The sequence below is a fragment of the Ascidiella aspersa genome, chromosome 1 (genome assembly GCF_963924565.1).
Source record: "Ascidiella aspersa chromosome 1, kaAscAspe10.2, whole genome shotgun sequence".
In the NCBI taxonomy this organism is placed as follows: Eukaryota; Metazoa; Chordata; class Ascidiacea; order Phlebobranchia; family Ascidiidae; genus Ascidiella; species Ascidiella aspersa.
The window spans coordinates 3086841-3100311 of NC_139447.1; the positions used below are offsets into that span (position 1 = coordinate 3086841).

At 35.8% G+C, this 13471-nt stretch overlaps 1 protein-coding gene across 1 annotated transcript; it reads left to right on the forward strand.

Annotated features, from left to right (window-relative positions):
• The first annotated feature begins 6230 nt into the window (after positions 1-6230).
• LOC146166566 (uncharacterized) lies at positions 6231-11617 on the forward strand. Its single transcript, XM_083390830.1, has 7 exons — positions 6231-6365; positions 7395-7527; positions 8197-8302; positions 8859-8955; positions 9499-9582; positions 10802-10961; positions 11348-11617. The coding sequence occupies exons 1-7, from the start codon at positions 6305-6307 to the stop codon at positions 11445-11447; spliced, it is 741 nt and encodes a 246-aa protein (XP_083246956.1). The 5' UTR covers positions 6231-6304; the 3' UTR covers positions 11448-11617.
• Positions 11618-13471: the final 1854 nt, after the last annotated feature.

Below are 13471 nucleotides of genomic sequence, written 5' to 3' on the forward strand. Positions count from 1 at the left end.
CAACCATAACAAAATAACGTCATTAAAATAGCCAAATAAGAAAAAATTGATCAAATCGTAAAGTGCCATGCTTTCCATAATAATTGGCCGAAACTTCCTTTTGCACATAGGATGTCGACTTTCGTAATGCTTTATCAGAAAATTACAGTTTTTAGGTCGGTAATTTCACGTTCTATCGCAAGACTAAAAAACATCCGAGGCTGAAATTCCTATATTAATTTACTATCCGATCGGCACCGATATTAATCGAGTATCGGCCAAGTAACGATAATATTTCTCGGCTTCGGGTATCCACTCTTATCATATTATTCCAGACATCCTAAATTTTAGCCATGTCGCTTTTTTTAGGCCAAATGAATTGCCAACTTGTTTTTAACATATTTTCTTAAAAGCGACATGCTTGATATCACTGATGATGGCATGAGCATTTGCCGAAACGTTTGAGCAATAAAGCATGTCGCTTTTTACGTCTATTTTGGCCTTTATTTTCACCATTTTTTTTTTATTTCTCATAAAAACCATAAAAAAAAACATCTATAGCTTCTGCCAGCAGCAAAAAAATTGCGTTTGTGGACCTTGCCTTTGTTTATTCGTAATTGCGCTACCTGAACAAGGGAATGTATATTTATGAAATAAAATCGTACAATACAAGTATTTTGCGTTGCCTCAGTTGCAGTAAAACCAGTGGTCATCAAACTACGTCACGCGGATAATTATTCTAGCCCACGGCATATTTGCCTAATAAAAATAAAATGCAAATAGCTATTATAAACGGGAATATTTGTCAGATGTAAATAAGTAAAATTTGGTGAACTTTTAAAGTTTTGATGAAGTATTAACAATATTTTACCTATTATTGCACTACGAGCGTTTGGTGTCATTCACCCTGAAGAATACGATTTGAATAGGTTGCCGAAACGTTGGTTTACAATTACCAGAGGAGCTGTTTTTTGTTTAATATTACTATGCCTGGTAGCAAAATTTTGTCTAATTTTTTACTTTATCTTATGTTTCGATAGGTTCTTGTATCATCATGTGTTAATGTGACCAAAATATATCCAAACCTCGCCAATGACAGGTGGAACGCAATTCTAATTTTTACTATGTATTTTGACAAGTTATTGGTAATGTTTAATTAGTTGAATGATGTCGAAGCAAATAGAGTCAGACACAAAATTTTGTATCCTGCCAGCGCTCGCGATTGTTGGTAGATCCAGTGTCCGGATCTTTATTAAAAACGTCTTACTCCTAATTTTGTTTTTCCAACCGACTATATCACAAACGAGTAAACGCGAGTACATTCAAATTACAATTAGATGGTGAGCTAAATGTATAAGCAAAAAAATAATAGCATTTGAATAACTGGGTTAACTTAACGTTTTAATAATTCGTGGAAATATGATACCCTTAAGGTGAAGGCAACCAACGAGTTGTACACTACCTTTAAAAGTGTTTAAACTAGTAGGTTATTTTTACATAACTGTTTTAAACATTAGGTATTTAATGTATAGTGTAGCAGTGTGACTGTTCTTAATTTCTATTTAACCGCTAACTATGCCTATAGATTTCGCACACAAGTGCTTCATCCGGTCAAGTAATGTTCTTTTAACAGCGTCGATTGTTCCGTAGTTCGTAAATAAGGCAAACGAAGCTATCAAACAAAATTAGAAGTAGCGTGTATTCAAGTGCCCGCACCATGCTTCTGTAAATGCCTGAAGCCCAACATGTAGCACGACCACTCGAACAGGTTGCTTTTCAAAATTACAAAAAAGTCCGCACACTTATTAATCGTAGAAAGAATGCAGTTTGTAAAACGATTTACATTGCTTTACGAAGGGGGATTTAGTTGGGCATAAAGTCATGGCTCCTCAAAAACTATATTTCCTGCAACTTTTATTATGTAAATACAAAAACTTGCGATATTTCATTATTTTTTTATACATTTCTTTTTGTATTAGGAAAATCTCTTAGGTCGTAAGACTTCTTGCTTATTATAGTATATTACGCCGTTTGAACTCAAAAACGCCAGCACACAGTTAAAAGAAATGGGCGAAAAAACGTATGAAAAGAACCGCCAAAAAGACACAAAGCAATAATAAAACCAAGGCTCGGAAGCAGGGTTATTAAATTGGTGTGTAACTTGGTTTAACGCATGCCAGGGTGCTTGGCGCTCTAGCCTTTGTCCAGCCAGTATTCCCACCCAACGGGGAGCCTTTTAACAAGTCGGTGTGAAGCGTTTGTAGTCGACTCTGGCGCCCAAGAGTCGATCAATAAGAACCGCTACTGCGGTTATTACCAAACTGTGTGCCGCAGGAGACTAGTGTGCCTCGAGAGATTGTCAAGTGTGCCGCGAAACTTTTTGTAATTTTGGAAATTAAGTTAATTTTATTACCAATAGGCACACACGCAAGAATTTAAGACTTTAATACGCTATATCTATTGCAAATTAATAATATTGAGACATTTATATATAGTTTGTCGCGTGATAAGTGCAATTGTAAAATTACTCTATTGTTGTTCTGGTAAAACCGCGAAAAAAGTTAAAGATTTTTTTAGTGTACAGGAACCTAAAAAAGTTTAAATAAGTCGCTAGTTAGCCTTGGATAACGCTCGTCCTTGGTGGTCAAACAAGGCAGCAGTTGCCTCTTTGCTTGCTTGTTGCGCTGCAAAACAGTGAGGTTTTTAAGTGTTTAAATTCGGTTTAAAAACAAGCTCTTGAAATGCAAGGTTTATGCAAATTGATGTTTTTAGGGGGTAGTTTGGACTGCGAAATGACGTATGTAACGTCTAAATAAACTATCAGACAGTTTTTGTGCTTGTTTACTATAAAACAGGGCAGGTACATCGACATAAATTGTTGTAAAAATAGGTTGGTCGTTTGCCCTTAAAAAGGAGTATGTAGAGTTAGGGCCTGAAAGGGATTGTATATTGCGTAAATAAACTGTTAGTTGATTTTTTCAGGTCAGCTGTACAATAATGGCGTCACATCGACCTAAATATTTATCAGTTGCTTCTCTTACACAAAAACGAACAAATCAAATTTCGGTTGGTTGCAAAGCGTGTGAGCGCATACATCGGTCGGTAAAGCGCAAAGCGTCCCATAGTAATATTAGTTTGTTCCATCACAGAAGGCTGCAGAGCGTCAGTGAAGTAACCAAACTTTATGACGTAACCCAATGACCATAAGACATTTGACCGTGTCTACAAAACAGTGGTTTAGTTTGTTCTTGTTTGTGTTTTGTAACACGATGCTTCTGCTTTGGTTTGAGTTATTATTTTTATAATTAAGGCTCAATATGAAACCACGTATAGGCCAACCGTAAAGCGATAGATACTGGAAAATGTTATCTAACGCAGTGTTTATCAACATATGGGTCGCGTGCTAAAATGGCGTCGCTGTTTGATTTTATTGGGCCGCCGATTGCGTCAGTTTTATAACGTTTGACTCACTGGCATTGCTTCTAAGCAAAATTTCTACAAAATTTTAGAAAATCGTGAAAAAGCAGTACGAAGGCGTGGACCATATTGATTTAAACTAAATTGCTTAACGTTCTTTTCTTATTTTTGTTTTGTCAACTTTAATATTACAAACAATTCAGGGTAAATAGTTGTATTTTTTGTCAGAGAAAAGGAACCGCAAGTTGATTTTTGTATTGCTAAATGCAGAACAGCTAGGTTTCACTGCCTTGAATACGTTTTTATATTAGCCTAGATTAGAGCTGTAAAATGGGACATTAAAAACATAAAATTTGTTCTTTTTAATGTTCGTGTTCTTGGGAAGGCTGTTAAGCAACAATATGACAACAATGTAATTTTCCTGCTTCTGTGCAAAGATGTAGCGCTGAAATTTTTATCAGCTAAAGCTGTTGTCACTCTGTTTTGAAATGGCGCTATGGCGAACAACACTGGTTCTTAAGCATGTAAATAAGCTCTTACAATCGCACTACGCTTAAAAATTAATATATGTTTTCGCTGTCAATGTTGACACCAAACCTCTACTTATTTCGCATAACAAAATGATTCAAATCTGATCGCCTTGTCAAACAGCAAATTGTAGTGATAAACTGTGTGTAGGTACACTAATCGCGGACCGTAACTTAGCTTTAAGGATCTGTAAAATATCAAAGCCAAAAAGGTCGAGTAGATCGACAGAATCTTGATTAAGACGTTTCGATAAGAACTTGTATCATCTTCAGTTAGTCACACTATCTGTAAAATAGCTTAAACAATAACTGAATACGATAGAAGTACGTATCGAAACAACTTTATCAAGAAAATATAAATTTACTCGACAATTTGCAAGCTCAACCGTATATGTTGTGGACAAAATATTTATCTTTCTTGAAATGCGTATTCTTTGGTTGAAATAGGATCTTTATCGGTTTTATGCTTGTGCTTTGGCGTGTAGCCTGCAGCCCTTCTTCAAAAGTTGTTTACCAAGCAAATGTAATTCACTCCCGCCGATTTTCGGCTTTTCGCGTTTTGCACCTAAACCCGCGAGGATGTATCAGCCAGATTTTGATTTAATGGAAACCGCTTGTAGTTGAATTTTTTAGTCTGACAAGCATAGGCTATGCTAAAACGTATCAAAATTAGCACGGGAATATTTACCATTCACATCCTAATGAGAAAAAATTGTGATTGACTGAATTGATTGTGAATGATTAAATGCAATTCTAGTTCAAATTTTTGTTTACTTTCTTGTTATCGAGAATTCAGTAATTCTAGTTCTAATCTTCGGGCTTAATGGTTGGAGGTTGTAGTAAGACGTAGCCTAATAAGAATATCAAAGCTCATACAGAAGTAGGTATCATTTTGAACGTTTTGAGTAACTCTTTATTCATTTTCGACGTAGTCAATTAGCCATTGAAAATGAATAAAGAGTTATTCGAAACGTTTAAAATGATACCTACTTCTGTATGGGTTTTGAAATTCTTATTAGTTCTAATCTAATTTGGGCAACGTCCAAGTCTGATATCAGCTTACGCCAAATTGCAGCAATTAATTTTGGCGGTCAAACCTCGACAGGTTTGTCGTGGCGGATTAAAAAGGAGTGACACTTGAAAATGGGTTGAGCCAAACCATCACTTGTCCTACTCGTAGGCTAAACACACTTGGCGTAATTACAAACATTTGAAGTTTTTCAGAACTGGTTAGCTCATAAGAACTGGTTAGCTCATAAGGCGTATCTTTATGGAATCCAAAACCATTGGCAGCAGGTTTCTGCTTGTTGATCACTGTTCCGCTGCGCGTATATAAACATTAAAAACTCAACGAGTACTAATCTGAGTAAAACCAGGTTAAGATATTTTTAAAGTAATACGTATTTCGCCTATACTGACATCTTCAGTTACCTAATTACATGTGAATTAATCATGGTCTTACTCGAGTTTTTAAACTTCGAGATTATTGTTAGTTAGCCTATATAGTTAGCGCCAGTATGATGTTAGATAAGAAAGATAACAGATAAGGTGCATTTTAGTCAAACCTTTTGAAATGCCCAGTGTAATGGGATTGGTTGCAAAAACAGTTGACCTATGTGCGAAACGTCAGTTTAGACCAGTGTTTCAGCGCCTATATGGAACGCGACCCAAAATTTGGTCGCTGTTTAGTTCGGTTGGGTCGCCCCACTGTAAAAGTTCACAGGTTTATATTTATAGAGATTGGTTCTGAGCAAAATTGCTCCGAAATTTGAGAAAGTTGCCTAACAATGCGTAGAAGTCATGGTTCATTTCAGTTGAATTGGAACTTATGTAGGACAATGTCGTATGTTTAGCTCACTTACGAAAGGATTAGCGAAGATAATTCGCTGTTGTAATTACGCTTAGTATTTGAGGTGCCGCATAAGTCGTTGAGAAACAGTGGGGTAGATGGTTTGTTTTGCGGTAATAAATGTGTTTATTTGTGAGTTATGAGATCCAGTTTTTACCAGAATCAAAAAATGTTTGGATGCTGCTAACTTTATGGTAACACAATTAGACTTAAAAAATTACAAATTGTTATTTGCAAACACGTATTATAATAGATGCACGAAACGAAACTATTTTGTTAATTTTTTACAGCCATAAATTCATTCATAGCCGCTAAATATTTCTTGTGTAGCCGAGCATTTATAGATTTTTTCTAAATAATTTGCAAAGCATGCGAAAGAACATAGCACCAGGGCCAAGGAGTACAAATATGCGGCCCATAATGTGTTTCAAAACTACGAAAAAATATACAATGGGTCTTACTGCCTTCACTGTTATTGCAATTATATAGGTATGTAGGATTGCTATCTGTTTGCTAACACTACAAGTAGAAGATGAAGTTCTTACTGCTGTCGTGTGTTATTGCAACTGTTATCGTGTGTACTTGCTCCGAAAGTAAGTATTTAACAAATTTCCAGGAATCAGTTTCTTTGTTGTAGGTTTGTTTCGTGATAATTTGTGATTTGTCGTGAGTTCTATGCGTGTCGTGAATATTCCATGATTGCATTTGGTTAATTGTTCATTACCCCATTACTATGTGCCAATTTTTTCATGCTAGTTAGGTGATTGTTTCGTGAATGCTTCATGTTATTCGTGATTGGTGATATTCATTACATAAGACTGTTCATTCCCCTACAACTAAACGCAATAGACGATGTTGCTTCGCGTTAAAGTCAGTACCATGCACCAGTCATGGAAACGTGATTTTTTGTGGCTCCTGTAATATTCCAAGTCCCACGGCTTGCACCTTACATTGGGTTGGGAAGATTATAAAAGTAAAGCATTCCGGGCTTGTGCCAGCATTTTGTTCCCAACTATCATTTTGTACGAACAAAAAAACTATACATCAGCTTTAATCGGCCGGAAAAAGGAACAATTTAAGATTTGGCAGTCCACATGTTGCTTATCGAGGAGTGTGGACGGCTGGCAAATATGTGGCCCAAATATTAAGATTTTTTAATTACTTAGAGGCGTGGTTTCCAAACTGCGGTCCGTCGAGTTTAAGGTTCCCGCTATTTCAAATAAAAAAACAACTAAGGTATATAATGAATATTAACCATCAATCTTTCCCAAATAACTTTAATGTATCAATCATTGAACACTTGCTTTTAGCGAGTATAGTTTGTAAAAGTACTGGTTCAAAAGTAAGACTATATTTATTGTATCATGACTACATTTTAATTTAGATATTAAAAATTGATATTTAAGAAATAACTCTGTTTAGAAGAAAATTGAATAACTTAGTTTAGAAGAAAAGTTACTTCATGGACAAACGAAAATAAAAATATAATTTTCCGATTTCTTTTTGTTTTTTTCCATGATTTTTTTTTCGAAATATGTGTTAAAAATCCTAAAATCTACGTTAAAAGTTCCCAAATCTATTTACTGCCCTAATATTTCGTCGCATCCTTTCGTTTTTTCCAGGAAAGTGTTACGTGAACCGCAGATCGTTCGTTGAGGGCGAGAAGTTCAGGTATGTTTCGCAGCGCACCGGCTGCAAGTACAACTGCACCTGTCTCTTCGTAGGACGTCGTGCTTACGGCAACTGCACTCACAAGTAGGATGGGCTACACCTTTCGCGATAAGCACTGCTTTAAGTGGATTGACCTATACTCGCGCGCACCTGGCTACTATTTTGGGAAGTGTTTAGGCTTTAGTTTTTGTTATCGTTTAGTGCCTTAAGGCCGACGCCGAGATAGTTTTGAAATTAAATCAATAAAAAATATTACGAAATTCTAAGTCGAAAATCGGCTGGTTAGTGTTTTACGATAAAATATTTTATTAAAATAATCAATTCTTTTATAATAATAAGCGCAAAGTTTTTTCACAAATTTAATAAAAGGTGTTTTAAAAGCTAGCAAATTCAAAACGCTACTGAAAAAGCCAAACGTTATTCAAGAATTCGTCGAAAAAACTTTGTAAAAGTTATCGGAGTTAACCTGGAATTTAACAGCTTATCTATATTTCGGTATATAAAAATTGCACACTGATTTACAGTATTTTTTACTAGTAAACTATTGGCACTTTGGGTGTACTTTACTAAAATCTCCTGGCATATTAGGAATTGGTTGTACATGTAGCAGCCGGCTGGGAAAAACAGTTCGACTCTAACTCACAATCTATGTCTATAACATATCATTGATCACAGAATTTTGCTGCGATGTTGTTCGTGATTTTAAATAGTTTTTTCGCAGTGACCTGATTAACCCACTTGTTTTACGAGCAGATGTAGGGGGCTTACTTACCCCCCTGGATGCATGCCTGTCTACAACCCGTGTGGGTGTGCATTCAACTATACGTGCATCGACGGCGAGAAGTGTCAAGACCCTGTGGTGAGTAAACATTTTTCAGGGCTATTTTTTTAGGGGAGGGGCCTAAACCGAATTAATATGACGTCAGAAAGTTTGGTCCACAATTTGTGCACTACATATTGCTTAGTGCAGTGATTGTTGAACTTAATTCTTTACTCAATCTCTTTTAAATCGCCAACCTAATCTTCATTCTAAAATTTCTTAATTAACAAATCCATTGTAAATTAACTGTTATACAAATAAACACAGTAACATAATACCCACATTAAAGTTAGATTTACACTTAACTTACCAAAGAAATAAATTACAGTTGTACATTTTCTTAGCTTGGTGTAATATAATTGTTTGAGGATTAATTTTGCAAGCCGGAATGTTGTGAAGGGCATTGACCTAAAAACACCTAAAATGTTTGCCAAAAGTTGAAAAAAGTACACTGGGTGCATCTTGCTATATTTTGTTAGCGAATGTGTAATCTCCGACGCAATTGCCATTTTGGAAAGAAGTTTTTAGGTCTGATGCTGAAACAAAATCCAAAGCGGAAAAAATGGCTGTCGTTCTAAAATTGTTTTTTTAACAGACGAAAAATCTCTACGCGGTTGGCGAAAAATGGACGAACTCGACTTGCTCTTGTAACTGCCTGGGAAATCAAAAGGGGGCTTATCGATGTGATTGTGGTGAGATCTAATGCGATAACTGCAAAACTTTATTGGAACTATATGCTATTAATATCATATCTTTGTAATGGTAGCTGTAAGCAAGGTGGTTTTAAAGATAACCCTCTAATACGATAACTGCAAAACTATATAGGAACTATATCTCTGTATCTATATCTGTTTGTTTTGGGTTGGTGCCTCCTCACAGGTTGCTGTTTCTAATGTTCATGGTCTATAAGAGTATATTCCTGACTTTGCTCTCTCAACCGAAGTCAGCTCATATTCGCATAATGCATATAGTCTCTCTTCGACTATAATGCATGCCCATTGCCCAAGTTCGGTTTAAGTTATACGCATTGCAGCATACACCAGAGACGCAAAACGTAATGCAAAAAGCATTCTAGGCCGTATTGTTAAAATTCCCGATCATGGTCATTCTTACCACTTCTAGTAATTCCACATCGTTGCAATGCTTTTCGAGCCAAGATTTATTTGTCAATATTTTTGTGACCTGGAACTAAAAAGCACATTAAAACTAACGCAAAAATTCTGTCTCGGTTGCAGATGATAAGAAAGCGGCTGCTAAGTTGGCACTGGAACAACCTTGCGTAACAGACAACGTCACTACATGCTACAGCTGCCCGACAGGTAAGGGATAGTTCGCTAGTAATTCATCATTGTCTTACATTTTCCAAATTTAATCATCTGTTCTTAAAGATTTCTCAGCTATACTCTGCCCCGTTGAAGGCTAGCAGTTAACTCACTCTGTCCTTCAATTCTAGAAGAATCCTTTATTTAGAATCCTAATTCAAAGTTATGTTTATTTTGACGTCAACTAAAAAACGTTTTTTTCACAGTATACAGCGCTTGGCAAAAACAAGTAGTAGAAGGTATGGGGTGAATTTCCTATATATTTTCCGCATGGGGGCGCCGTAACGCCTTTCATTCGCTTCAAAGTGACTCTTTTGGGTCAAGTCTGGCGGCGCATGTAAAAAACAATCAAAGAAAATAGTAACGAACTATAGTTATGAAGAAAATGTGTCTAATATAATCTTGGAGTTTAATTTACTCTTATGAACCCAATGTTAATTTCATAATGCATGCCTGGCGTGATGGTGTCAATAAGGCTAAGTATGCGTTTATCTAAAATACAACATAAACAAAATGCTTTTAAAAACGAAAAAAAATAATACTGTTTCTTGCATATTGGCAAAATTTAAAAAAGATGAAATTACCTTTTACAACGTCATACTTCATAACCTTTACAACGTTATACTTCATAACCTTTACAACGTTATACTTCATAACCTTTACAACGTTATACTTCATAACCTTTACAACGTTATACTTTATAACCTGACGACTGACGTCAAAATCAATCTTGAAAACATTTTTTGTTCTCGAGCGAACTCGTGGGAAAATGCAGCTAGAATCGAGTCTAATCGAGAATCGCAAAAACGCATTTACTTGGTTTAAAATGGCAAATCGCTTTAATTTTGAAACGTGTCGCATTAGGCACACATATCAGATATCGCAAATTGCTAGAAATAACGGCATTTATGGTTTAATTTGACCTTTTGGACATCTGATCTTTTCGTACTCTGTCCCTGCTCTTTATAGCAAATAGTTATGATTTGGGCTATGCTAATACAATAGGTTCCATCCTTATTTCGTATACTATGTCATGCTATATACCAGGCCACTTTACGTTATTCAATAATGGTAGACTACATTATTTTATATTAGCGTCTATAACTGACATAAACTTTTTCATTTACACAACATCGCAAAAATCGGATCCCTAGATAAAATCCAAACAAAAACAACCACTTATTCGGTTTGACCCATCGTTAAATTCTCTTTCCAGCAACGCATCCACTCAGGGGAAACCCCAATTGTGCGAAGCGGGCCAAATGCGAACAGTGGCCTTTCTCCCACCGGCGGAAGGGAGTCTTGGTTCCGATGACCTGCACCTGCTACGGGCCGAGGGGATTCACTCAGTGCGTGTCCCGAAAGAAGCAGAAAAGGTTGGCGTTTGTTCATATTTGTCGTCGCTAGTTTACGGTCTATGAAGGCCTTTTGACTTTATTATTTGATAATGGATAAATGGATCTCACAGCCATAATGGTCGATTTACTCAACTTTTGATTATCAAACTGCATTACAGATCAGTGTTGCGTAGTGTACCTAAGGAATAGTTTTTTGTTTAATGAACAGCATCTAATAAAAGTTTTTGCGTGATGTAAAGTACAAAGATGCAACTGAAATTTTAGTTTAAATAAATTCAAGAAAATTACGGATTAACCTGGTAAAAAATACATTTTTTTACCGCTTAATCCGTAATTTCCCGGTACGGCGTACCAGGGAAAGTTTTTTTTCTGGAATACTTTCACCACTTTATGCATATTTACAGGTCCCTGTTAAGAAATATCGATCGTTTGCAAGGAATGGATCTCCGTTGGTCGACTTCGGAAAACACCTTAGATCCTCAAGTCAAGTCTCGAATCGTGTGATGGCAAACGTTTGTGCGAGAGAACTTCTTGTTAAAAGTTGTTGCTGGATGATTGATTGGTGGCGAAGAACGGAATTTGAATTCGTGCTAGCGCGAATCGAATTGTTAGGTTTAAAAAGTTGATTGTTCCGCCTTCAAAATAAAAACAAAATATTTTTTTCGTCGCGGCAAGAGGCCTTTCACTTCAAAATTAAAACAATGAAAATTAAAGGTGAAAAATGTGAATAAAACATATTAGGGACAGACTATAGGTGCGCATCCGTGATTTTTCACGGGGAAATTGCTACCAATATTTTAAGAAATCACGTAACAAGTTACATCATAACGTACCGTCATAATTCAACGATCTTAATAAGGATGCTAATCCAAAACCATATGCGATAATGGAATTATAGAGTAAAGTTAGAAGGAAATTTTGAAGGCACACAAAAATAAAAAGTTGGCACGAAACACAAAAAATTAGACATTGTGTTTATGGTTTTGAAGAGTTTTTTTATTTATGGATTCATAATAAATACATGATTTTTTGAGGGGGCACGGTCTTGTTGTCCCCTGTTTTAGGCGTTAAAAGTTTGCCGACTGAAATTAAACTTATAGCAACTGCCCATACGTGGCGGTTTGCAAAAGACTCAAGCCTAAAACCATTTGTCAAACAGGAGGCTTTTCGGCGCTGCTCTAAAATCCTGCAACATTTTCCTCGTGGGGGTTTATATTGCTAACAATATTTGGGATAGGGTGTGAGTTAGCGTTTGGTTCGGGTTGGTGAAATAGAATACAGTAAATTTTAAACGCAATAAATTTTATTCTTGTTAACTTTTAGCAAAGTTTAAATAGGACGGAGCTATATGCGAGAATTATTCTATTTTTTAACGGCGATTCCAATACTGAGCGTAAGTTTAACATCAACTCTTTGACGGCAAAATTGTCTTTAACTTAAATTTTTGAAATACGACCTAAGGCATTAGTATAAATAAGTTCGAATTTAGTTAATCTTAGCGATGTCTCGTATTGCTTTTTAAAGAAATCTTTCTCTGATCAAATCTCAATAAATCTAAACAAATAAAAAGACTTCAACCGGCGACTCAACCGAACCAACAGCCACAGTTGTGGGTGGCGAACCATGGGTGGAGAAACATTGGTGTGCGCGATTAAATCCCCGCGGTTATCAAAAGCTCAACTTTCGGGTTGGTGAAGTATTATTACATTTAATCCCGCGTATTTATTTCCTTCTTGCACAACCCTGCATACATAACAGCACAAAACGTTGCTAGCATATGACACAAGAGAAAATATACATCCTCGAAATTTAAAATTTGGAAATATAATTAAAGCACAAAAAGAATTGAGCCTCGTATAAACTTTTACAAAACAGAACGTCGGCATACAGACAGCGCTAGAATTTATTACCGCAATAGAAGAAAAAAAGAAGGCTGCTTTGTATAAAAACAAAGTAAAAGCACATTAAAACGTAAAACTTGCGAACCAATCGAAGGCAAAAAACCGTCGTCAAAGTCTAAAAAAATCTTGCAAAATGTCAACATTTCGTAACAAGCAGCAGTTAGTTAATTTTTTTGCTATTGAAAAGGACCTAATGGTGTTAAACTTATACAATCCATCACCAATACAGATATATGTATAAAAAAGTCAAGTTAGGAAAAGTTGTTCACATTTTACAAATCTTGATAAAAATAAAACATAACGGTCAACAAAATTATCAGCGACGCGAGAAAAAAAACCGCAACAGTAGTATAAACAATAAAACTCAAAGTTTAAAAAACAGAGTAAAATCAGGATCAGACATTTTTTTACAAAGGAATATATATTTCGCCTATACTGGCATCGTCAGTTCCTATAAGTAAAATAAAACAATAACCTGCTGACAATGGTTTTGGATTTCCATAAAGATAAGCCCATCTACAGCAGTATAGATAAACGACTTGAAAAAAGAATCTAAAACAGTGTTTTTTAACATTTTTTCGCAGCCCCAAATACTAAACTATTATAGGCATAACAGTGAAGCTCTGG